Source organism: Ochotona princeps, chromosome 27 (genome assembly GCF_030435755.1).
Source record: "Ochotona princeps isolate mOchPri1 chromosome 27, mOchPri1.hap1, whole genome shotgun sequence".
Lineage (NCBI taxonomy): Eukaryota > Metazoa > Chordata > Mammalia > Lagomorpha > Ochotonidae > Ochotona > Ochotona princeps.
The window spans coordinates 21,620,564-21,646,497 of record NC_080858.1 but is presented as its reverse complement, the minus strand read 5'-3'; the positions used below and the strand labels follow the sequence as shown (position 1 = coordinate 21,646,497).

The following is a 25,934-nucleotide window of genomic DNA, read 5'->3' as shown; positions in this document are numbered from 1 at the left end:
CACCTGGGAAAGCTGCTCAGAGTTAAGAGGACGAAAGGCCATCAGTGAAAGACTGAACAGTGCCTAAGCCGGGAGCTCCGAGATACTACAACTCTCTGATCCAGCCTCATCGATTTCTCTACCACAGCCTTCACTCCCACATCTAAAGATGCAGAATGGACTGCCACCATGCATAGCATGCTAAGCCTCCAGCTGCAGTGCCAGCGTCCCATACAGGCACCAGTTCAAGTACTGATTGCTCCACTTCTAATCCAGCCCCTTCCTCATGTGCCTGGGACAGCAGTGGAGGATGGCCCAAGTCCTTAGCTCTTGGCACCCACGTGGGAGACCTTGGAAGAAGTTCCTGGTGTCCTACTGGCTCCACTCGGGCTGTTGTAGCTATTTTAGAAGTGAATTAAACTAGTGAATGAAAGATCTTGTTTTCTCTTACTCTCTCTCCCTATTTTCTCCTTCTCTCTCTGTAACTTTGCCTTTTATAGGAAAAAAAAAAATCTTAAAACAAAACAAAAACCAGATGCATAAAGAGCCAGGGAGTTCTGGCTAAGACTGGAACACACCAGGATAGTGAGAGGACCCAGCATCCAAAGCCGAGGTGTGGGCACTCGGGACGGTGGTGAAGACTTGGCTTGGGATGGCCATGTCCTGCATCAGAGGGCCTGGGTTAGAGCCCCAGCTCTTCAGAGTCCTGCCACTGTGGACCCCTGGAGGCAGCAGGTGACAGTCCAAGCATTTTTGTGGGAGACCCAGATGCAGGTTCCAGCTTCATGTTCAGCCTGGCCTTAGCCCTGGCTCTTTTAAACTCTGTTTCTCTGGGGTTCCCATTTAAAAGAGGGAGAATCCTCATGAGCATGAGCTCACGGACCCCTGAGGCTCCAGGGGGTGGAGCACAGAGGGTCTCCCTGAGGACTCGTAGCTGCCTAGGGCTCTGTATACAAATGCCCTCCCTCTGCTGTCCCCTGCCCCACAGGGTGGCATTCCAGGCCCGCTGAGGATGCATAAAAATGCTCTGTTGCTAGCAACAAGTCAGGCACTATGGAAACCTGCTCCTGAAAAGCTCACAGAGGGTTTTTTTTTTGTTTTGTTTTGTTTTCATACACTCATTATGTTCTTCTTTTCCTGACATTCTGCTAATAGGAAAGACACATCTGGAAAAAAAAAATCCCCACTCATTGACAACAACACAAAGCAGGAAAAGCAGGAAAACTGCTCGAGATTCAGGAGTGACACAAACAAATGGGTTGCTGCATATCCCTCCTGACCTGGCTCTTGCGTGGCCTCTGGGAAGCAGGGAGGAGGACAGGGCAGATGGGGGAGGGCACCGCCACCAGCAGCAATGGGTGGGGGCTGTGTCCCTGAGCCTCGGGCACTGGGCGATAACCCTGGGAAGACCACTTTCTCTCTTTTGCAAAAATAGCTTGGGTGGGTGGGAAGGAAGTGGCCAGGCTTAACACTTGGAGCCTGATGACATGACAGCGTAAGCCTAAAAATAGGGGGTTCTGTCTGCTTCTTGCAAATGAACTGTTTCCTGCCCCCATCTACGCACACAGTGGAGGCCATGGAGTCTGACTCAACTGTGGAAGCTGCAGCTGGCAGGCCTCTGTCTCTTCTTCCTTTTACAGAAACCTTCCTGAGGCTTTTTGTTAGAGCAGTGAAAGTGGCAGGATCATTCTAGAAAGGAGCCAAGGAATTCACGTATGCAAAGAAGCTGGTCCCATGCAGGTTGGATTGGGATGTTTCCCCTAAAGCAAAAACCAGTTTGGAAAGCAAATAGAACCAAGCATCACCTAGCATCGGGAAGGGTGTGGTCCACAGAACCCCTGGAATCTCCCCTTCAATTTTTTTATTTATTATTTTTTAAAGATTTATTTATTTTCATTGCAAAGTCAGATATACAGAGAGGAGGAGAGACAGAGAGAAAGAGCCTCTGTCTGATGACTCACTCCCCAAATGACCGCAACGGCTGGTACTGCGCCGATCCGAAGCCAGGAGCCAGGAGCTCTTCTGGGTCTCCCACGTGGGTGCAGGGTCCCAAGGCCTTGGGCTGTCTTCGATTGCCCTCCTAGGCCACAAGCAGGGAGCTGGATGGGAAGCTGCTCCAGCTCCCAGGGAGTAGCGAGTAAGGGGCCTGAAACAAGGCAGGGAGTGGCAGGACCCAGGCGCCTGAGGTAGGCTGCTCAGTTGCTGGGGCTTGTGGCTCAGGCACATGCAGTGGACTGCAAATGGCAAATCCTTTATACAGAGGAGACTTGACATTCAGATGGTGGTTTTAACTGTCTTAAATTTGGTATACAGTTATGGTAGACATCAGTGGTAGTGTGGATCAAGTTTTATATCCACTGAGGTGAAACAACAGTATTATGCTTGTTAAATATGTTCATTGTCCTTGATTCTTACTGTGTCTGAAATTACATTAAATGAATACTATCATGAAAAAAAAGAAAAAGGCAGGAGCAGCACCTTGGGAGTTGCACAGTGTCGCCAGGATTAGAATCGGCGCCCATATGGGATCCCGGTGTGTTCAAGGCGAGGACCTTAGCTGCTAGGCCACCATGCCGGACCCTCCCCTTCATTTTAAAAGTAATTTTACTTATTTGAAAGGCACAGTTAAGAGATTTTGCATCTGCTAGTTCACCCCCCACATTGGCTGCAAAGGCCAAATCTGAGCCAGGTCAAAGCCTTGAATTCTACCATGGTCTTCCACATGGTGGGCCAAGGGGGCCAAGGACTTGGGCTATCTTCTGCTGCTTTCCCAGAAGCCTTAAGGATGGGAAATGGAGTAGCCAGGTTTGGAACTGGTGCTGCGATATGGGATGCCAGGGTTGCAGGAGGTGGCTTAATGTGCTGTGCTACAATGCTGGCCTTCAATTGCTCCTGACCAGGCTTTCCAAGACACAGGTCTCCCTTGGGGTTTAGAATTCCTTCAGACACCTCTATCCCCCTGCTGGCATTGCACATTCCCAGGACGAAGGTTTGTGAAGGAAGGAAATGATGGGTGTCCAAACAGACGCATGTAATCAGGAGGCAGAGAGAGGTCAGGGTGGCAGCCACGTGGGGTGGAGTCAGCTTCCCATCAGAATGCCAGATGCAGCCAGAGCTGAGAGAAACCACAGCAGTTAAATGCAAATGCCTGCGGCACAGCTAAACAGAAACCTACCCAGCCCAAAAGACATGTGACCGGCCAGAGCAGAGTCCACCCAGAGCCAGAGGAGGGGGGCACTGTGACTCCAGAGCCCACAGAGCACCGAGCGTCCCAGTTCCAACCTCACCTGTGTAGAAGCTGGAGTGATTATTATTCGTTTCTTGCTCAAAGATACTCTTGGTCTGGGAATCAAATCGGAGCCACAGGCCGATGGCGAGAACGGCAATCCCGGCAAGCTGTAGGACACAAGGGGTGCAGGGTTAGTTCCGACCGCCAGTGCCACACGGTGCATCCCATGCAGAAGGGTGACACTTGAGGCTCGTGGGAAGGACCTGGAGATGTCGCAGTCTCTGCTGCTGATATGTGCCTGGCAGGAACAGGTGTCAGCGATGGAGGGTATGTGTGTGTGACCAATGAGCCTGGCAGCAACCAGTTCTTATGAACAATACAGCAAGAGAGGGACCACCTGATGAGTTACAACACTACACAGCAGTGAAAAACAAGTAATGCCTGCAGCATTAAGTGCATCTCACAAAGAAGCAAGGGCCACGAGGACACACACAGTGACAGCAGACAGCCTAAGATTCTTGCTCTATGTTTAAGGATGTACATCTACGCAGATGAATCTCTGTATACAGCTGATACAGAAAAGCAAACAAAACAATCATCACAAGTCACGCAGTGAATTTTAGCAAACGCAGGAGTGAGCACTCAGGGAGGAGGGTGTGGCGGCAAGGAACATGTCTAGCATGCTGGCTGTGCTCTCACTGTCCCTCAAATACCCACCATGGCTCCCTCCTCCTCCCCAACCCCAGCTGGGGCTGCAGTCCAGATTCATCCTGGGCGTGCCCATGAGTGGTAGGAGCCCAATCACTTGGAGCCGTCCTCACTGCCTCCCACGTGCCTCCACAGGAAGTTGGAGTCAAGAGCAGAGAGCGAGGTGTCAAGGCTGGGCACTCCCACATGGGATGCCAGTGTCTGAACCACCAGGGCGAGTGCCCGGTGGGCCAGGGCAGCTGTAATCTTTCTGGAGACCACACTGCTTAGCAAAGGAGAAACCATGGCCTTCCCTTGCTGCTCCACATGGGTCTCATCCCTCTCTCCCAAGGCAAATCTTTGTGTTGTTGGATACGCCGAGGAGAGGAGGGGGAGACCTCGTGCAAAGCCCCACCCCAGTGCCAGCTCCATCATCACTGTCACCCATACCAGAGCTTGCTGGGCGAGTGACTCACAGACAGCTGGGGTAATGGCTGGCTGTACACATGAGCACTATGGGCTCCAGGCTAGCACCTGGTTCCCAGGTTTTGCTGCTCCTCTCTCTGCTCCCCTCCTGCCCCCATCCATACCAGAGGGAACTTAGGCAAAGCCCAGTTCCCCAGGGACCTTGGTTCACTGTCCAAGGAGCTGCCAATAAACCGTGGTGTAGACAGGCCTGTCTTTGCTCCTCGCTCATTCCTGATGGCCATGAGTGGGATGTGCCCCGTGGAAAGTGGAGACTGTGATGATGGGTGGGACTGCCCCAGACTACAGCCTGTGGTGGTCACAGCCTTGCCTGCACCCCAGTGGTATAAGCTGAAAGGCTCCCAACACAGAAGAGTTCCCACAGTGCGGTCTGCGAGCTTGCTTCTGAGTTCTGCTGTCATTTTATGCATCAGGAATGACAGAATGGTGCCCTGCCTCATCTCTTCAAGTATGGCTAACCACTGAAGGTGAGTGCATCAGACAAGCTATAGAGGAGCTGGTACTCTTGGGAGAGCAACATAACTTTATCAGCACAAAGGCCAATGGCTTGGCACCTGTAGCCTTGGGGACAGTCACTCAGCATCTTCTCAAACCTCTAGGTTCCCATGTTAGAGAAAGCAGTGATCTACACAAGGCCAAGTGCCTGGCAATTGGAGCCTGCAGAAGATGCCCAGGATGCTTGGAGGGGTAGGAATTTTAGAGTTAAAATGTACCTAAAGGGCAGGTATTGGCTGAGCAAGTTAAGATGTCTACATAAGGGACTGACATTGTGCTGTAGTGTGTAAGGCCACTGCCTGTAATGCCGGCATTCCTTTAGAAACACCGGTTCAGGTTGTGGCAGCTTCACTTCTCATCCAGCTCCCTGTTAATGTGCCTGGGGAAGCAGCACAGATGGACCAGGGGCTTAGGACCTGTACCCATGTGAGGGACACGGATGGTGTTTTAAACCCCTGGCTTCAGCCTGGCCCAGTCCTGGTCATTGCAGCCATTTGGGGAGTAAACCAGTAGAAGGAAGATATCTCTCTTTCTTCTAACGCTTCTTTTCAAAATAAAAATAAACAAATCTAAAAAAAAAAATACTTGCATCCTATATTGGTGTTTGGGTTTGAATTCTAGCACATGTCCTGATTCCAGCTTCTTGCTCCTGCTGACGCCATGAGGCAGCTGCTGATGGTTTCATTAGTTGGATCCCTGCTGCCCGCATGGAAGATCTGACCGGGTTCCTGGTTCTAGGTTTTGGCTTGGCCCAGATTCAGTTGTTGTGGAAATTACACTGGGGAGTAAACCAGTGAGGAAAGTGTGCAATCTCTCTCTCTCAAAACAAAACAAATAAACAAAAAGAAACTCCTGAGAGCTTTGGGCTCAGTGCTCAATTCAGGTGCTCTTGTTCAGACCCTGGGTTCTCGCAGTTCCAGGAGCATCACTCTCAGAGTGCTCCTGATGTGTGGGGCACAGCTGGGAGGAGCAGCTCAGGCTGGAATCTGTGGGCGTAGCTTAGCACCACTGCATGGGTGACAGTGATGGGGTCTGGACTCAACAATAGGTCATGACCTTGCTGCCGGTTCTTTCCTGGGTGCACCGCAAAATTAAAAGTGGGAAGTGATACTTTCCCACCCTCCACCCCAACTCTGGAGGCGTGGGAGTTGGGAGGCTAAGTCTGCTGGCTTCCTGTTGGAGAATGCTCCCCTGCAAAATCAGGCTGGGAACCCTAAGGCATGCAGGTGCACAGGCAGTTCTGGGGTTGGAGTTAGCTGGGAACCCGCTTCCTCTTGCCTCGGTCCTGGAGAGAGTGCGTGGCCATGCTCCTTGGGCTGCCATCTGCTCTGGGCTGGTGCCTATCAAGAACCACCTCCCCTACCACAGCACCTGAGCTCGGTTTCTGGCTTCCTGTTCATGCACATCCTGTTAGGAGATATGTGATGCCTCAAGTAGTTGGCTGTCACCCAAGAGGGAGACCTGGATAGAGTTTCTGGATCCCAGCTTTGGCCTGGCCCGGCCCAGGCTGTTGCTCTGGTTTTGGGTGAGTCAACTGGTAGACAGGGCAGAGGACTCTATGTCTCTGTTCCTCATTAAAAAAACAAAAGAATAAAACTTTGAAAAAGGCAGCAACTCAATTCTCAAGGGACTCTATAAAGCAGAATACAATTGGCCGCTGTGTTCATGATTCAACCCACCAGGCGTGGATCGAGAATGCAGTCGGACCCACAATGGTTGCATTTAACAGGGTCCCTGCAGGCTTTCCCTGTCTGTCGTTCCTTAAACAACACGACAACAGCGTACCTAGCTGGTCTATGTTACTCAATCCTGTGCATGTTACCATGTCTCTGCTTAGATTTCTTAGCTCTGGGAGCTAGCATGGTAGCATACAGACTAATCCTCCATCCCCAAGCACTGGTATCCCATGTGGGTACCAGTTGCATCACTTCTCATCCAGATCCCTGCCTGCAGCCTGGGAAAGCAGTGGAGGACAGCCTCAGTCCGTGGGGCCCTGTACCCAAATAGGAGATTTGAAAGAGGCTGCTGGCTCATGGCTTCAGATCAGCTCAGCCCCAGCCCTTGTGGCCATTTGGGGAGTGAAACTGTAGATGGAAGACCTCTTTCTCTGTCTCTCCTCTCTATCTTTCAAATAAAAATAAGTAAATCTTAAAAAAAAAAAAAGAATTCTTAATTCTGTGGTAGGGCAAGAGCCTGGATGCAAAGCAAGTACCCAGAGACCCATACCCCCCAGCTCACGGGCCCCTAGAGAGGACAGCAACTGGTGGGCACAGAAGATTCCAGTGCCTCCACCCCTGGCCCGAGGGCTTGTCCAATCTGCCTCGCTGCCGCTTTTGTTGGAAACAAAAGCCAAATGGAAACATTCTACATTTGTTGGGAAATACTTCTTTGCCATCTGGCCAAAACCGATGCCATCCATTTGACGTGCAGGAGCGGGGGGAGGAAGGGGGAGGATTTTTTTTCCCCTCTTCTTTGCTCTACTGGATATATATTTTTTTAAAATTCTGAGACAATGGGCCAGGAAAAAAACATGCAACTGGCTACAGGATCCTTGATGGGCACTTGTCAAAAGCCAAGATCATGGACCAAGGCAAGGAGGGGAGGAGAGACAGCAAGTGGCACGGAGCACAACGGCTTAAGGTCTGACAACTGGCCTGGGCATGCCTGGCACAGACACGGTACATAAGTGGGAAGGAGGGGAAACTTGGGTTCATCTGGGCTTTTGTAAAAGGGAAAGAGGCAACCAATGCTGCTTTCTGGGCTATAACAATGCCACGTTAAGTCAGATAATGCAAAGTGACAAGTGGTGAGAAGTCACAGAGAACGCGTCTCTCCAGTAGAACGTTTTTGTGGCTGTGAAATAATTCTACCCCAAGCGCCCACATCATGAAGACACCTGTCCCGTGCATGAACCTCTTTGCTGTTCCTGTCACCTGTGGACAACACAGAGGCAGGTTTCCTGATTGTAAAAACCCAGCAGCCTCCTTGCCCTGCTCTTCTTTGCTTGAAGCCCTGCGTTCATAGCAAATCCCCACCCAGAGTCCTCACCTCCTCCTGCCAGACCGCTCCTGCCCCACGCAGGGCAGTGGCCACGTCTCTGGAAAGCTGCAGATGGTTGGTCACCGTGGTCAGGGTAGCAGCCACTTCTCTGGAAGGCCACAGATAGCTGGCCGTCGTGGCCCCCAAACCATGGCCTTTGCTTACTTAGTCCTCCCATGTTATGACATCCTTGAGCCCTCCTTTCTTTTCCTCAACACCTCAGCCTCCGGTAGACCCCATTCTCCAGGAACAGCCCCCTAGACTCATGTATCCCCACCAAGAGGTCCACAGTCTCCCCGCCCTCCTGCCTCCCTGCCCACCCACAGTCCTGGAAATGTAATGTCACTGTCCTGTCACAGACCCTCCCTCTGACAGGGTGCCCATCTGAGGTCTCATGTGACCCCAAGATCCTTCTTAGACATGTTTGCATCTCCCCCACCCTAACCACATCTTGGACAAATAGCCACTAGCAAACAATCAATGAAGGATTATGTCAGTGAAAGTCTCCCACTGGACAGGTGTTTGGCACGGGGATTAAGATGCTGTTTGGGATGCCTGCAGGATTTCAGTCCTGGCTCCGCTCCTGCCTCCTGCCAGCACACGCTGGAGCAGGCAGCAGGTGACAGCCCGGCTCTCTCGGTCTCTGTGGGATCTTACGCGGGAGACCTGGACCAAGCTCCTGGCTGCTGTGGACATTTGGGCAGTGAAGCAGCATGGGCAAGATCTCTGCTTCTCTGCCTCCCATATACATAAAAATGAAAAAGACAGACTTTCTGGAACATCCATATCTCCTCTCCCTTTGCTCAAGCCTCCCTTCTTAACTCAGCTTTTTGTCTTCATGTATCCTCTGATGCCTCACCACAAGAGCCAGGAAGGACTCAGTCCAGTGACCTGCCCAGAAACAAAAACAAAAAGAAACAGAAAACCAAACCCACAAAGCAAGACAGCTGGATGGAGAGTACTTGGCAGATGACAAAGATTTTTCTTTTGTGGCTGGCACTGTAGCATGGTAGGCAAAACTGCAGCCTACAATGCTGGTATACTACACAGATGCCTGTTTGCTCTACTTTCAATCTAGCCCCCTGCCAATGAACCTGTAAAAAGCAGCAGAGATAGACCAAGTACATCAGTTCCTATCAATTATGTCGGAGATCCTGATGAAGTTCCTGGCTCTGGCCTACCTCAGTCTTGGCAGATAAGATCTCTAATTCAGATTCTCAAATAGATAAATGCATCTTAAAAAAACCACACAAAAACCAGTTCTTTTTTATAAGCCATAAATGTCACAATGAAATTTCAGAGCAAATGCTTAAAAATTATTTTTTTAATAGATTTACAGAGAGAAGCAGCGATATCTTCCATCCATTGGTTCACTCCCCAAATGTCTGCAATAGCCACAGCAGAGCTGATCTGAAGTCAGGAGCTTCTTCTGGGTCTCCCACATGGGTGCAGGGTCCCAAGGTTTTGGGCCATTTTTGATGCTTTCTCATGCCATAAGCAGGGAGCTGGATCAGAAGTGGAACAGCCAGGACATGAGCTGGCATCCCTATGGGATACTGGCATTGCAAGGTGGAGGATTTAGCCTGGAGCCACGGCGCTGGCCCTATAAAATCTTATAAAAGTTCATGACAAGTCCATGCCTTGCTGTTTTCTACCTGTAGCTCTGGCCAGCACATGTGCCCCTCAAAGGTCATTTAGACATCCCCATTTTTGGGTGAAACCTAGGCAACCTGGGGCTGACATCAGCTTTAGGACGTCGGTCCACACGGCACGGTTGTCTCTTGCATGCTGATAGCCCCCTCAAAGCAAAACTGAAGGCGTGAGGACCACAGAAGTGTCCGCAAGTCACCCAGCAGATCCTGCCAGAAAGCTAACACCGAGAGGCACACCTGGAGCTCAAGGAAAGCGTGGTGGCTGACATGACAACCGCTGCAGCAGCCGTCGCTGGAGAAGGTGGAGAAATGTGCAGGCTCGAGGATGCACATTGTGATGAAGATGGATCAAGAAATTGTTGGCACAACACTCGGCTTTGATGACTGCCAATATGGCGTTGGAAGAAATCATACCAGAAGGAAGAAGGATCACTAAATTAGATCATTTTTTTTGCTAAATGGAAATGATATCACAATGCTGGTGCCGGGAGAAGAAAGGCCTTAAGTGTGAGCGAACTTCCTTGGAATTTCCACTAGCTCCTGTGCTACAACACAACTTTTTCTTTTTTTTAAACCACCAAAACTTTTTAATGTTTAGATGCTGGAAAGCCAAGTTTCCTGTTAAAGGGAAATGTTTTGGATATAGTGTATGTCCATTTTTGTAAGTCAATTATGAATATTTTGGAAAAAGAGCAATTTTCTTTTTGAAGGCTGAAAAAAAATGTATTTTTTGGTTAAAAAGAAAAAAAAAAAAAAAGAAAAGAAACCAAAGCACAACAGCACTCAGGACCCCAAGATCCTGCACCAAGTTCATAGAACTGGCTCCAAGCAGTGCACAGGTGGGGAGCACGCACAACAGGCCAGTGTGTCTGCAACAACTCTTGGAGTGGATGTGCAGAGATGAGCAGGGGCCAAAGAGAGGAGCTGCCTGGATGAAGAGGAAATGTCAAGCTGTGTGTGTCAGGAGTGGTTCGAATATGGTTCCGGACACTGAGACCCTGCCACCCTGGACTGGAGCCACTTCCTTCTCACAGCTCATGAAAGTCACGCAATTCCAGTCGTCCAATCAGATGTAACCTCCTGGCATTTTACCTGGAAACCCCACCCACCAATTTCTCCAGCCCTTTCCCCAACCAGGCCCACTTATCAATCCTCCTCAGGCAATCACCTGTGACAATCTCAGGCACCAATCCCTTGGGGCCTGCCTCTAGGCCCCTCCCAACCAGTCCCCTACACCTTGGGGCTCACCGGAATGGCATAATGGAGCCCTCAGGTGTGCCCCTCTCCCTTTTCCTCTTTGCTCCCCCACCCTCATTCCATTCCTACCCTGCTGGAATAAAAACCTCCTAAAGTACCTCGTAGAGTCTGGTATTTTTGGTTGCGGGAATTAACTGCGCATAAGAAACTCAACTGCATTTAAAACTTCACAGTGAGTGTGTGTTGGAGGGGCTGACACCCCATCCAGCTCTCAGCTGGCGAAGAACCATGCTTGTCTACAGGACAAAGCCCACTTGCAAGAGAAATGTTTCTTTGGCAGACAACTGGGAGGTCAGCTCGTGCTCTCTAGTGCCCTCTTCCATAACAGGACCTCGTGTCTGTCCATTATTTTTAAGATTTTATTTGTTAAGGGATCGTCTACCTGCTGGTTCACTCCCCAAGTGGTCAGAATGGTTGGAGCTGTGCCAGGCCAATTCCCACATGGGGTCAACACTTGGGCCATCTTTGTTAGTTTCTGGGGCACATTAACAGGGAGCTGGATGGGAGTGGAGTAGCCAGGACTCGAACTGGCATCATTATAGGACGGTTGGAGGGTGATGGCTTTACCTGCTACGCCATCGTACCATCCCATCCCAACCCTACCTATTTTTTTTTTTTTTAATGTTGCTCGTCCGCACTTTCTCCAAACTGACTTCTATTTGGAGTGGCTGCACCCCAGGATTGTAGGTGTGTAAAGGTGCGTGGATGGGGTCTGTGTATCTTGTCCCGCTTGCCCATGATCCACATAGAAAGTGAGGATACCACGCAGTGGACACGGGTAACACTGAGTTCACACTGGGAGGCATTCTTGATCCCAGAGGCCGGCTGGGAGGGGGCTGGGTAGCTTGGGACACTGGGGTGTTGTCTGTCGGTTTCTGTGCGAGTCTGTTCAGTGATGGTTAAATTTACTCTGCTTTCACACACCAGCGGCTCCTGGGGCCTCTGCTGAAGCCAGCCGGGACTGGCCACAGAGAAATGGGCGGGCAAGCAGTGCTGAGGGAGGTGGCGGCTGGCTCAGCCCGGAACTGCGGCCGACCTGGGCAGATGCCTCCGTGGAAAGGAGCGATTACCATGGAGAGGCAATCTTCCTCACTTTAATTCCCTCCTTCTGTGAGATGCCTATCAGCCCTGGTCTTCAGTTACATTTTCTAATGGGCTGGTCATGTCTGCCCTCCTTCCCCCCAGGACTTCCGGCAAGGTTTCCCCCTCCATCAGCTGTTTCCAGGCCCCCAGGCCTCCGCCTCACTTTTGAGAAAGTCGCCAGAGCAGAGATAAGGCCGGCAAGGTCCACACATCCTTCAAAAACAAGTCAGGCCATCCAGACCTGCGGGCTCTGGCCTCACTCGTCTCCACGGCAACCGTGGAGCGGCAATCTCTCCATTCACCACGGAATGCCAAGCCTGGGAGTCAGGAGGCTGGACCTGGCAATTGCCAGCAAGAACAAACAGGATCCCTCTCCCTGACACCTCCCCACCCGGCACCCTCATCAGGGGCCTCCTCCCATCCTCTCCCAGTGTTCTTCTCCTCCAATTTCCAAAGCAGGCACCTTGGGCAAGATCAGAGGTCTCCCTTCTCCTCCCCCAACAACAACAACAAAATCAAACCCATGCTAATCAGCAAGGGGGAAAAAAGACAAACAACCACCTGTGACAGGCCCTGCTTAGCTAAAGAACTGACAAGGGGAGGGCACAGGCTAGCTGTAGTCTTCCTGTGTGAGTTGAAAGGCCCCAGCCAAGGCGGAAGTCCCCCCGCCCCCCGGGGCACTTACCTGGCCAGGCATAGCTCCTGGTTTCCAAGTGTGTTGCAACAGCACCTGGGAACAGCACACTTGCAAACCTGGAGTTAACTTTGGACAGGGAGGGAGGGGCTGTGTGCTGGATTTGAACGGATCTCCCCAAGCAAGACTCTGATGCAATCTTAAGTCTGGGTAGGTTCTACAGAACCTGAATAGCTTTCTGTGACCCCAAGCTGAGAAGCAGCGTAGGGGCAGGAGGTGTCAGCTTTCTGGTAGCTCTAAGCGCCCAGAGTAAGGGCTTCCAGCCACTTTACACTGAAATCTGGGGGAGGGGGCACTGGTTCTGACCCCACTCCCCACACCTCTGTAAGGCCATGGGGTGCCACAGAAGAAGAAGGAGGCAAGAGAGAACCAGAAGTAGAAGCTGCACAGGTCCATGTTAAACCCAGAGGTCCTGGAAGTCAGTGGGGTTCAAGCTGGAACCTGCATTTGGCGCTCAAATGCACACTCACCATGCGGGGTCCTGTAAGCCTCTTTCCCTCTCTCCAACATGAGGTCCCACCCAATGAGGGGCTGGCACTGGGTACAGTGAGGGAGCCCACCTCTTGGAATTTCTGCATTCTCCTATTGGAGTGCCTTGGTCTTGGCCCCACTCAGACTACAACTTCCTGCCAATGGGCACTCTGAGAGGCAGCAGGTGGTAGCTCTCTGCTCCAGCTCCAGCTGAAGCGGGCCTTTGGGGAGTGAACTGTCTCACAGATAAATAAATAATTAATCATTGAAACAGGAAAGCCCTAATGATGAAAGGGGCAGGTGAGTGCCTCCCACCACCTGACCAGCACATGCCCCTGCCTTCTTAGGCCGGACTGCCACTGCATGTGAGTGGATTTTATTCCTTCCAGTATACCAGGCTTTGAGCAGAAAGGACTTTGTTGGATACGTTGAAGGTTACCTGGCTGCACTGTTGATTTCCGGCAGGAAGGGCAAAGACATCTCAGCCACAATACTACTACTTCTCTGAACTCGAGGAGGCGGTTTACCAATCCTCTCCTCATTCTTATTTCCCAGGCGAATCAGGCTCAGAGCTGTGAAGCAGCCCACTCAAAAGGACACAGCCAGTGTAAGGAGGTGGGGGCTCAAACAGGAGCAGGTGCATGGGGAGGACCCTCTTTCCCACACTGTGTCCCCTCCCTGCCCCCTTGGTGGGTGGGACCTCCCAGGGAAGGAGACTAGCCTGGACACGCTTAAATTTGGCATAATGTTGTGGCTCACACTGAAGCCAGGTGGTGAGGGTTCCTCAGCTTGCCACTGCTTGTCCGCTGCTATTTAGACCGAGGGTGTTAGCCACAGACTAAGGGGGAGGTCCAGAGGGCTCTGACCACTCCCCATCCCGCAGTTACAGGGCCTGCTGTTACTCAGCCTCTGATTTTTTTTACAAGGTGTCCACACAAGAGGCAATGGTGGCTTCTACTCTTCCCCTCTCTGGAAAAAGGTTCCTGGGTGTTCTGAGGTTCTAGAATGTTCTAGCATTTTCTAGGTGAGAGTACTCTATTCTGGTGGGAGGCACAAGGAGTAAATTGAAGGAGAGGTGCTAGACCACCCTTCTTTTTTTGGAAGCAAAGAATTTTTTTTTTCCTTTCAAATTTTAACAGGAATCCAATGCCAAGTTCAACTCCACCAGGCGAGGAGGCATCCTTCCGGGGCATTTCCAAGCCAACTGAGAAACTGGTATGTCTCCCAGCCACTTGCTGCAAGCTGGGAAGATGCTGGAAGTGTTTTGGAAACAGATGGAAAGATAAGTCCCCTGCTAGTGCTAGAAAGGACAGAGGGCTAGCAGCAAGATTTCAGCATGAGTAACCCCGAGTGATAATGCAGTTTCGTGGAGAAGACACGGGTGGCTGCGAACCTGGAGGACAAACTCTGTAGCTGAAAGAAGGGTAGGCCAGAGCCACGCATCAAAGCATCAAAGCACCTTCCCATCCTCGGGCTCTGAAGCAGCCGCACTTCTGAGAACTTTGCATTGCAAATCCCATCATTTCACTCTCCCACTCCAAGGCCCTAAGTTGGCTGTCATTACCTTTGTTATGCAGCTAAGGGCGGGAAGCTTAAGGGCACTTAGGGAGGTGCTGCCGCCTCTCTAACGGAATAGTTTTGATAGGTACCTCACACCCCCAACCTGTGTCCTAGGAAGCTTCTGGCACTACTACTAAGAACTTCTCACACCACCTGTGTGGCAGGTTAGGAGAGTGGGGGATCCACACCCAGCCAGGAGAAGCTAGGTTTTTTTGTTTTTGTTTTTGTGTGTGTGGAGGTGAGGGAGACACACTTTTGCCTGTGGCCATGAAGTACCCTAAACCCCAAGAAGATTATGAGATCTGTACCCTACCACTCAAACAATTCACCACAAAGAGGAACAAAAACAATCAAGATTGCAAAAATAGTAAAATTTCAAAAAAGCATTTTGTTGCCTTGATTGCTAGGGCCTATCCGTACTGCTTGCGGACTATGGGGCTTCAACTTAGAGCACCCCCAAGACAGCTGCAGCCTGTTGGCGCCATTATCCTGCTATGCTCGGCTCTCATGGGCTATTAAAGTTTCCAGGCTGGAGCGGGTCCCTTGCAGGGGACATTCCCATTAGGAATGTTAACAGTAAGCGGCTTTGGCAGGAGGAATGCCGGGACATTGGCTGCACCAGTGCATTCTGCCTTCTCTTCTGGGGGGAGGGCTTATCCTCAGCCCAGAACTGGATGCGGCAACAGGCTCAGAGAGGCCAGCAACTTACTGCGTTCTAGGCCCAGATCTCAAGCCACTCTGCCTCCTGCACTCCCTGGGGTGTGGCAGGGGATGAAGGGTCAGGGAAGCTTGCTCTCAGCAAACCTTTATGGAAATGAGGCAGTTACCTGGTCTGAACAAGTTCAAGAGTTGAGAAAGGACCAAGTCAGCACCTGCCTTCGGGCTCATACCAGTGTGTTCCTGCTTAGGGGCTGCAGCTGCCTGGCGAGGGTGAGAGTAGGGTAGGTTAGGGTAGGTTAGGGTAGGTTAGGGTAGGTTAGGGTAGGGAAGGGTAGGGTAGGGAAGGGTAGGTGCGGGAGGCAGGTACCAACCAAAGCAAACTTCTTTCTAAATAACAAGAATTCTGATTTCAAGTGTTCACTGCCAGCCTGCCAGGTACCTAGCATCTACTAGCTGCTCCAGAAATAAATCTCCTTGCTGCGGATCTCATCGTAACCCAAATCTGATGTGGGGGAACTGCTGGGGGGGGGGATGTTTTTGTAAATTCCAGAACGCCGCACGTTGGCTAGCCATCATATGTACCATGTCGAGAGCCCTGGCAATTGTGTGTGCACCCACCCTGGCTCACGTGTTTTAGCCACGTGGACAGCCAGCTGGCATTCCATTTGGGGAACCACTCACAACAGGGCCTGCACTGTGAGGTGGGTGAAGTCCCTTCCTCTACAGCCTTTGACCCTGGGGCACATGGACAGTGACAGCAAAGGAGAGCTCCCAGGTCCACTTTGGGGTTGGGGAGGCTCTGATTCCCACACTCCTGGATCCAACCTATCCCCTCCTAATGTCCCCCTGCCACTTGCTTCTTTTTTGTCTTTTTCTTCTTCTTTTAAAGATTTAATTATTTTGATTTGAAAGGCAGATTTACAGAAAGAAGGAAAGACAAAGATCTTCTATCTGCTGGCTCACTTCCCAAATGGCCACAACGGCTGAAGCTGAGCCAGCAGCTTCTTTTGGGTCTTCCCAGAAGTGGGTGCAGGGTCCCATGGCTTTGAGCCATCCTCTGCTACTTTTCCAGGCCACAAGTAGGGAGATGGATGGGAACTGGAGCAGCTGGGACACAAACCAGTGTTCCTATGGGATGCCGGTGCTGCAAACTGAAGGATTATCCTGTTGAGCCATCTCACCAGCCCCTCCCTCTGCCACTTTCACAATAGTTCTCTGCCCTGTCAAGCTGGCCAGTACTCAATTATGTGCTATCTATAGTTTGTAGCCCACTCAGGCACTTCACCTCAATGACTTAATTTCTGCAGCAGGGTCAACACGTAGGTTATACTCTTTCTTTTCATCAGGTGAGAAAACCAAAACCAGGGCACAGAAGTTAAAATGCTTGTCTTGGATCACATGGCAAACTCAGCAGAAATAGAACTTGGACCTGGAACTGAGTGCCAACTCCACATATTTAGTTGAACTGCTTATTGTACTGTTTTCAAGTGAAGGGTAGAGTGAGTGAGTGATGAGGGGAGGGAAGGGACAGAGTTTTGCATCCACTGGTTCACTCCTTAAATGTCTGCAACAGCAGGCTCCAGGAACTCCATGTCAGAATCCCATGTGGTTAGCAGGAGCCCACACACTTGGGCCACCTTCTGGGCCATCTTCCGGGGCCCATGAGCAGGAAATGTGATTGGCAGCAGAGCAACTGGGACTTGAACCAGCACTCAGAGATGGGACGCAGGCATCCCAAGCAGGGCTTTCGTCTATTATTCCACTGTTTCTTCTATTCCGGAACCGGGATTTTCTCCTTGTGTCCTTTCTCCCTCGTTGCCATAAGTGACCCATTTAAAAGTGTTACCTCATATACGGAAAGACCCAAGGGAGTCCACCTGCAAGGGAGGGCAGGTACCTGCAGTGGATACCAGGACTGGAGGTGCCCGCTGAGCCTGGCATGGCCAACAGACAGAGCCACCAAACCAACTGGGGCTTCCTCCCACTGGCTTCTGGCCCCAGCGCTTGCATCACACCCTTGTTCCAGTGGCCAGAAAAAAGCTGACTGGACACGAGCAGCACTTTGGGCACTGTTTCTTCTCAGCTGGCGCTGCTACTGCCACCCCCTCCACTGGGAACTTAGCCCCAGAGGGGACTGTGGCTATCAAGTGGTCATTGTCCTTGTCTCCCTGGAGGCATAGTGGAGCCTGGAGCCTTTGCCCTTTCCCTGCAGCACCAGCTGCCAAGCAAAGGGCAGAGGGCACCACCACAGGCCCTTTACTTTGGGCATGCTCTTGTGACACAACACAGATCCCAGAGACACCCAGGACACAAGAAAGCAGCTGCCGCATCACAGAATGCCCATCCCCAGTACCAGGAGAGAACATTATTTCCATGGTCAGTGAGTTTTCAGGTCTCTAAAGCATTACATATCTTAGCATGGGTCAGGGCTAGAATCTGGTTGGAGAGGTGGAAAGTACGGAGTGATTTTCCAAGGCTGGTGGAAAGAAAGTTGAAAAGTGTTTGGTAGTGTTGAAATGGATGGGGAGTAGGTGTTGGTACCGTGGTTAAGGTGCTTGCTTAGGAAGTCCACATCCTGTATCAGAGTGGCTGATCCAAGTCCCAGTCACTAGATTGCGAGTCTAGCTTCCTGCTGTGTCTGAGAAGGCAGCAGGTGAAGGCTCAAATACCTGGGCCCTTGCCACCCATACTGGAGACATGGATTGCATCTGGGCTCCTGCCTTCTCTCCGGCTCAATCCTGGTCACTGTGGTGGGTGTTTGGGGGAAGGAACTAGCAAACGGAAGTTTTCTCTGTCCATTTCCCTGCCTTCAAAGAAACCACAAAAAAAAATTAATAATAATGTATGATGTTTGTGAATCACAATAGATTTAAATCCACAGCCTCTATCCCAAGGTGTCCGTATCACCCAAGGGAGAGGAAGTCATCTTAATGGGAAGCATCTCCTGTCCTTGGGGGTGTATGATCTTCCCTGGGGTGGGGCTGCTCAGCGGAGGCCAGCTCCTACCCCAAGCCCTTCCCAAGTTGGATGAGGCGTGCGTGTAAGGTGGCACGCTGCCCCATTCACCTAGGGGGTTGACTTGGACACCAGCATCAAACCTCTACTGACCTGCAGAGCAGCAAGGAGGAGCCCAGGCAGGGTGAGCTTGCTGACCGTCCCACTGGGAGCATTAACCCACCAATCTGATCATTTAGCAGACTCTAGCAACTTCAGACTCTACAAACGCACATGTCCAGGAAACTCAAACCAAAATGCTCCAGCAGTCTGTTTTGAATTGAACAGAGCTGCCCGATTTCTTCTACAGTACTTCTAACATTCTAGCCGGGGACTCTCCTGGGACCTCAACTCTCAGCTCCCACTGGGAGGATGAGAAAGGAGCATGAGCAAGGAGTGGCCTCCAGGCACTGAGTAGCTCGGGTTTGCAAAAGCAGAACCTTTGGCAGCAATTGCAGTCCACTGGTCTGCTCCAGCGCAGGACCCTGAACATGTGCCGGGGAGGCCTTGGAGGGTGACTGTGCTCACAGAGACAGCAACAGTCATAATTTCTGCTCTCGTGTGCCATGTGTGGCAAGAGGATTGAGCAAGAAGGATCCTTAATAAAAACCAGGTGGCTGAGCTTTCTCCAAATCTACTGTCTCCCATGGACCCTCTTGGGAGTCAGATGGACCTGGGCCACTCTGTAGACGACAAATCCTCCCTTGTTCTAGAACTATGCTGGCTGTGGCCCAGATCCCCTAACAGTTCTCCTTCCCCAGAGATGAGAGTAAGTCGGGCAGAGCCTCCCAGTCTCCCCTGGGTGGGGAGGAGGAGCACAGAAGAGCATTCTGCTTTTCTCAAGCTAGGCGGTGGGGGTTGGGGGGAGGTACACCTAACTCACAAGGCAGGGCTCAGTTGGACACTGAGTGAGTTGGGCTCTGGGTAGACCAGAAGTACAGAACACATATTAAACTGTTGCAGAGCCACAAGCCACTCCTTGAGCAATGATTAAGCTGAGAGTCAGAGTGAGGAGGGGGTGGGGAAGCAGCGCTCCAGCTTGGTTCACACTGGACCAGGGAGAACTTGGGGTTCCTGATGCTTCTTGCCAAGTCTCCCGAGGAGTCACCCCAAAGGCTACAATCTCCCAAAGCAGTGCACAGTACTTAAAAACTATCCCAGGCCAGATATTTTTGGAGGGAGTTGCGGGGAGAAGGAAGTTACTGGATGGCTGCAATTCTGACAAAATTTCTCTCATGGGGACACAGGGCTCTGTCTGCCCCAGCTGCATGCCGTTGCTCGATGACAAGTGACAATGTCGCTTGGGACAGTGACAGGGACAGCACTCTTCTCTCCCCCCAAGAAATGAGAACAACTGTTGGTCTACTTCCAAAAAAAAAAAAAAAAAAAATCCTCCAAATTGAAAAAAAGCCAATGTGGTGAGCCCATGCTACGGCACAGATGGGTGGCTGGGGTTCATGCTGTAGCATTCTACACCACAACAGAATGGGCAGGAGGTACCCCATGGGTACAAACCTCACACACTCAGGTCTGTCTATAATGAGCTGCTGCTGAGAAGCCACCCACGGGGTCTTTGCAGAGAGGCCACAGCCAGCCAGAGACCTCAGGTCCCTCCTCTGCCCCTCAGTCGCGCCCAGACAGGAACATCAGGGTCTGTATTGCTTAGCACAGAAAGCACCCTTATAAACTCAAGGTATCATTAAGCCGCACTGGGCGCCCAGTCCTAAGGCTATACCCCCTTACAAAATGGAACGGGAAAGCAAACAGAAACACACACACACACACACACACACACACACACACGTCACAAAGCTCTGTGTGCAAAAGGGAACAGCTCCCACCCACCACCCGTCCCAAAGGGAGGTGTGACAGCACTGATGGATGTGACCAAAGCCATAGAAGGAGGCTTGACGGCTCCAGCGGGAGTGGGGAAGGAGAGGTTGGGGTAGCCTGGGATAGTGCTAAAGTTGGGGCTGCACCCAGCAGCTGCTTCCTTTGGACACAAAAAGAGTAGGGTCTGGAATGGGGGCCTGGGGCCACTTGAAAAGAAAGTGGCAGAGAGTAGAGTGAGGGAGTGAGTGTGTGCACCACACATGTGTGTCAGAATGCTTTTGCTACAGCCGGATCTACACACTAGACTTTCAGGGCTGGAGCCTGGGCAGGCTGAACCCTTTTTTTCCCCCTTGCAAATGGAGACACCTGGCCTCAGCTCACCTCTGCTGGAACCTGCCAGTCTCGGTACAAACAGAACCAGCTTCCCCAGCAAGCAGCCTGGGCGGTCTGGGCACCAGGGGTGCCAAGCCAATTCCCTCTGTGGTCTACACTTGCGCAGCCCCTGCTCCTCCCCCCACCAACCCCCTTCCAAGCCAGCCAGTTTCTGCCAGGCGCAACAAAGCTGGAGGAGCTCTGGCTGCTGCTGCTCTGCTCAGCCATACTCTGTCACCGGTCCCTGTGAACCCTGCTACCTTAGGGCTTCTCTTTAGGGCCACCCACCCCAACCAAATGCATTGCAGCGACACAAACAAGCGAGATGGAGGCTGACACAGGGGCAGGAAGAGGTGGCAAAGACGGGAGGCATGGTAGGGGAGGGGAGGGGAGGAGCGGACTCCTGGTGGAAGCAGCCTGGGGCTGGGTGGTGAGGTCCTCTTGCTCTAGGGGTTGGGGTGGGGCTGGTTTCAAGGCCCAGTTTGATGGGATCTTTCCAGTCCATTTGCTCCAACCTGTTGGTTTGACAGACAAGGAAGCCAAGTTCCAACTCACCAGGCCTCTCTGCATACTTTCGCCACCCCAGGTCAGGGCCAGGCGACACTATTTCTCCTCTGGGAATGAGAAACACCTGCTGTTTCTATCCCCAAGGGAGGGCTGGGGTGGGGGGAGTTACAGAGAGCAAGGGGGAGACGGAGGGAGAGGAGGGACTAGGTTCACTCATTCTGGCCAAGTCTTCCCCTCTTTTGTCCTAGGAACTCCAAGAAAAAGGCAGAAACCCATGGCCATGCAGTTCTAGGACCCAGACAGTAAATGGGAACGGCATGTCTCTGGGTTAGCCCTTAGCCCTTCACAGCACCAAGTCCAGGGTTGCTTATCACTCTGACATTAGGAAGATGTTTTCCCCTCTTGACTGTTTTTTTTTTAAAGATTTTATTTATTTTTATTGGAAAGGCAGATATACACAGGAAGAGAGACAGAGAGGAAGATCTTTGTCTGCTGATTCACTCCCCAAGTGGCTGCAATGGCCAGAGCTAAGCCAATCCGAAGCCAGTAGCCCAGAGGTTCTTCCGGGTCTCCCATGTGAGTGCAGGGTCCCAAGGCTTTGGGCCATCCTCAACTGCTTTCCCAGGCCACAAACAGGGAGCTGGATGGGAAATGGAGCACCTGGGATTAGAACTAACTCCCATATGGGATCCGAGTGTGTGTAAGGTGAGGATTTTACCTACTAGGCCATTGTTTTTGTTTTGTTTGTTTTAAGGGGAGGAGGGGCAGTGGGCAGGGAAGTTGGAAGAAAATACAGAAAACCACCAAGACAGAGTCAGGAGGTTTGGTTCTGGGGGTGTTGGAAAAACGGCCTGATTGTAGGTCTGCCTGTGGGCATCCCACGTGGGACACGGAGCAGTGGGCAGCGGATTGCACAGCTGTCACGGAGTGACCCTTGCGATCGAGAGCAGGGCCAAGGAAGAGGCAGCCTGGCCCACTGCCACCGAGGTGACGTTGGCTTCTATCCCGGCCTGAGACCTCACATGGCCCAAGTACAGCAGCCTCGGCACAGGAGATGCAGGGAGGCGGGGGGTGGGGCATGCTCTTGGCCTCACCACTCCTGCTTTTCAAGATCTCTATCAGGTTCCAAATGCCAAGTGTATCTCTCTCTGTGGTCTTAGAAGGGAAAGGAAAGAGGTGACATCACCACCGCCCAAGCAGTTCTCCTTAGATCATGCTTTCTTTAGAAGATTCCTGGAGTTGGCGCCTGGCTTGGCTGTTGAGACACCTACATCACACATTGGAGTATGCGGGTTGGTTCCTGGCTCTGGCTGTTGTCGCCAGCATCCTACCATGGCAAACCCTGGGGAGGCAGCGGTGGTATCATGGAGGAAGAGACCTGGAATGAGATCCCAGCTCCTGGTTTCAGCCCAGCCCGACCCTGGCTGCTGCAGGCATTTGGCGTTTTCAAATGAAAATTTGGAAAGAATTTTTTTCTTTTGGGAATACACAGCTTTACCCCACCTGTTGCATTCCCACTGGGGGTGGTGGTCAGGGCAGGGGGTGGTAAAGTGATTTATTTCTGATCTGCTCCTGTCACATGAACCTGGATGAGTAACTTAACCTGGCTGGGGACCAAGTTGCCTGGTCATCAGTCAAGGGGAGATGACATGTTCTGCTCTGTATTTGAAAAACAGAGAGGACACAGCCCAAAGCTGACACCACTGTCATCTCCACAGGGAACCCCCAACACATGACGAGCAATCCGAATATTAACTCAGGAACATGTGGCTCTGCCCATCTCCCCAGCAAGACGGATGTGGCAGAGAAGAGAGGGACAGCAAGAGACCGAGGGGTTATCACAGAGGTGCCGTCCCTCTGGGATCCAGGGCAAACTCTCTAGTGTCTAGCTCCCTGCTTCCTCGCTGCTACAATAGGGCTGGGCTGTGGGAGCTCCAACGCCATTCCCAGCTCTCAACCCAAACATTTCCAGAGTGAGTCATCCCCACTGCAGGCCAGACGGCACTGCTAACCAGCAGCAGCACCTAGCCTGGCAAGGGGTAAGGTGGGGTGGGGGGCTGTGAATTCGATTGGGGTGGCAGACTGGAGATAGTCATGACAGATTGTGGGCCAGTAGGCAACACACCAGGCAAGCACTGGGTGGCTCCCAATGGCATTCCCGCATGTGCCATGCGGGAATGCCACTGGGTTGCTCCCAATGGCATTCCCGCATGTGCCATGCGGGGTGGGTGGAGATGAGCATGTGGGGGCTCCCTGTGACACACAGCTGAGGGCGAACCCACAGACTAGCAAAGGATAGAGAAAGCTCTTCAAAGGACCAGGGTGGGGTGGGGCATGGTGACACGCCTGCCCCAAGCATTCTTTTCTGAGACACTAGCTTGGGGGAGAGGAGGAAGCTGTTGCTGGCTGCTGGAAACAGCAGCAGGAGGGTGCCTGGGCAGGCACGCCTAGGGTTGGGCAGGGGCACTCCTATGTGCTGTCCTCTGTCGGGTGTGCTGACCTCATAAAGGCAGACTGAATCTTTAGCTCCCAGTTGATCAAATGTATCCCCGAGGGTCTCAGGGATTCAGTCATCAGCTCTAGGGGAACAAGTGCATTTTGGGGTCCCTGTCTCCAACCCTCTAGTGAACTCTTCTAAGGGTAGGGCAGCCAACCACCTTCCCAGACCCTGTCCAGCCTGCGGGAATGTGGGAGGGGGCACACACTTTCCTTCAGAGGCCGTGGATGAGGTCACCAGAGTAGGTTACAAAAGTCCCCGAATCCCCTAAGGGTCTGGACACACTCTTCTCCCATAGCCTCTAATGGCCAAGTGGGTGTGTTGGAGTGCCCTGCCCTCGTGGCGCCTGCAGGTGAGCGTTCTCTCACTGTCTGCTGCCCCACCTGGCTTTCTGCTGGGCTAGGCTGGCGGATCGGGCGAGCCGAGGCAGGCAACCTAAGGGCACCTGAGCCCGGCAGGAAGTGCCGAAACTCCGGACTCATCCCACTGCTGGCGCCGATAGGCATCTGCTCCCACTTTGCTCCCGACTCCGGTAGAGTTCTCTCCAGTTAAGATCCTTATCGCCCTCGGGGGAAAACAAAATCAAGCCCAGCTCGTCTTTCAGGTCGCTGCCCGAGAGTGAGGGCGACTATGTTTCTCACCGCAGCTCCAAGTTCGGGTTCCCCCTCCTCCACTTTGAGGGCGCACAGAGTTCTTCTCGGCTTTCACCAAGGTCTGGGGTCTCCCGGGAAGCCGGACCTCTCTCTCCCGCAGTGGTGAAGAGCAGCTGCCCAGCTACCAACTGCACTGCCCGCCAGACCTTGGGTTCCCGAAGCACGGGTGCCCCGCTTCTCCTGGCCGCCCGCCCCTTGGAGTGGACCCAGACCCGCTCCAGTGCGCGCCAAGCAGAGAAACGGGCTGGTCCCGCGCCCCGACAGAGGTGCCAGCTGGCAGCCTCTTAGAGTCCTCCCGCCCTGCCCAGCCTGCCCGGTGCGGTCCTTGCCGGCCGCCGAGGCACCCCACCTCCTCGCCGATCCCCTTGGGAACAGGTGGGCCTGAAAAGGAGCGCGCGCGGCGGCCGTGTGGCGCTCACTCACCCAGAAGATGAAGTTGAATCCGAAGAGCAGATACTTGATGCACTTGGTGCCTCCTTTGACCGGCATGGTGGCGAGCTGGGCTGACTTTCCCCGGACGATGTGGTGTGGGCCTGCGGACGCGCGCGGCTAGAAGTGGCGGGGACCCAGCGCTGGACAGAGAGGTGCCGGTGGTAGCGTGCTGGCCTCGGGCTGCACTTTTAAAAAGTGCCACTCCTTACAGAGCACTGCGGGCTCCCTGCGCATGTGCCGGGGCGGTCGCCCCCTCCCAGCCCGCCTCCTGGCCCCACCTGCCACGCCCACGCCCCGCAAGCGGCCCTGCCCAGGTCGGGGCGGCGCGGGCCGATCCCTCTCGCTCGGCCCGCGCCGCCCCTGCACCGCTTCTCACCACCTCCCGTCTCCTTTTTACCGCCCTGGGTCTTCCCTGGCCCGTCTTGATCCCATCGCTGTCACTCAGGAGTTGCCAGGGAAGCCTCGCCCTTCCGATTCTCCTGGTGGAGCCATTACCCAGGGGCACCCAGGGCCCTCCGGTGGCTCCAATCTCGCTCTCCAGGTGGGAACACACCGGAGGATCGTGAAAGTCGTTTATTCAGCGCGTTTGCCCCGCGCTGGCCGGGCTCGAAGCCTTCCCTCCAGGGCTCGCGGTCAGGAGAAGGGGTTGGGGCTGCGCCTGCGTCCCGCTCCTCCATGCCCTCCCTCCTTGTCTCCCTCAACTGCTCCCGGCGCCTCCGGCCTGGCCAGTTGCAAGCGTCCAGCTCTGAGCGGCTTCCTGGCCCGCAGGGCCCTGGCACACCTGCTCCTCACCTGTGCTCATCGGCCCGCTCCTTCACTAGAGGGAATCTGATGGCCCCATGCAGCCTGACTGGGTGAGGGGCGGCCCGACTTTCACGACCACCTCCTTATAGAAACCCCTGAATATGTCACAGCTCAAACCCTGGCAGTCCCTGGGATCAACCACTATTATCACGCTGCAGCCTTTACTGTCCGTGGTATCATTAGCCCACTCTCTGGATCATTTGAAAACATTGTCCTGGTGTCTGTGAAGGTATTTCAGGAAGAGCTGGACAAGTAGATTAGATCTTGTTTCTGTCCTCCAGGGCCTGGGTGTGTTTGTGGTGTGTGTGAATGTATGTGTGGGGTATGTGAGTGTAGTATGAGGTGTGTATGGTGTATACTGGGTGTATGGGGTATGTGGCTGTGTGATGGTGTGTGTAGTATGTATGGTGTGTTTGGTGTGGATGATGTATGTGGTACAAATGTGGGTGGGATGTGTGTGGGGTATGTATGGCCTCATGTATGTGGTGTGTGCTGTAGAGTGTGTGAGTATATGTGTATGGTTGTACATAGTGTAGGTGGTATGTGTGGT

At 52.7% G+C, this 25,934-nt stretch overlaps 1 protein-coding gene across 1 annotated transcript in view; it reads right to left on the bottom strand.

The window, feature by feature from the left end:
- CD9 (CD9 molecule) overlaps positions 1-24,797 on the bottom strand; it is a 32,805-nt gene extending 8,008 nt beyond the window's left edge. Inside the window, exons 1-2 of the mRNA XM_004596360.4 lie at positions 24,572-24,797; positions 3,267-3,375 (exon numbers count right to left, since the gene is read on the bottom strand). Coding sequence (XP_004596417.2) covers positions 3,267-3,375; positions 24,572-24,637 — 175 coding nt within the window. The 5' untranslated portion in view covers positions 24,638-24,797. The remainder of the gene's footprint in view (positions 1-3,266; positions 3,376-24,571) is intronic.
- Positions 24,798-25,934: the final 1,137 nt, after the last annotated feature.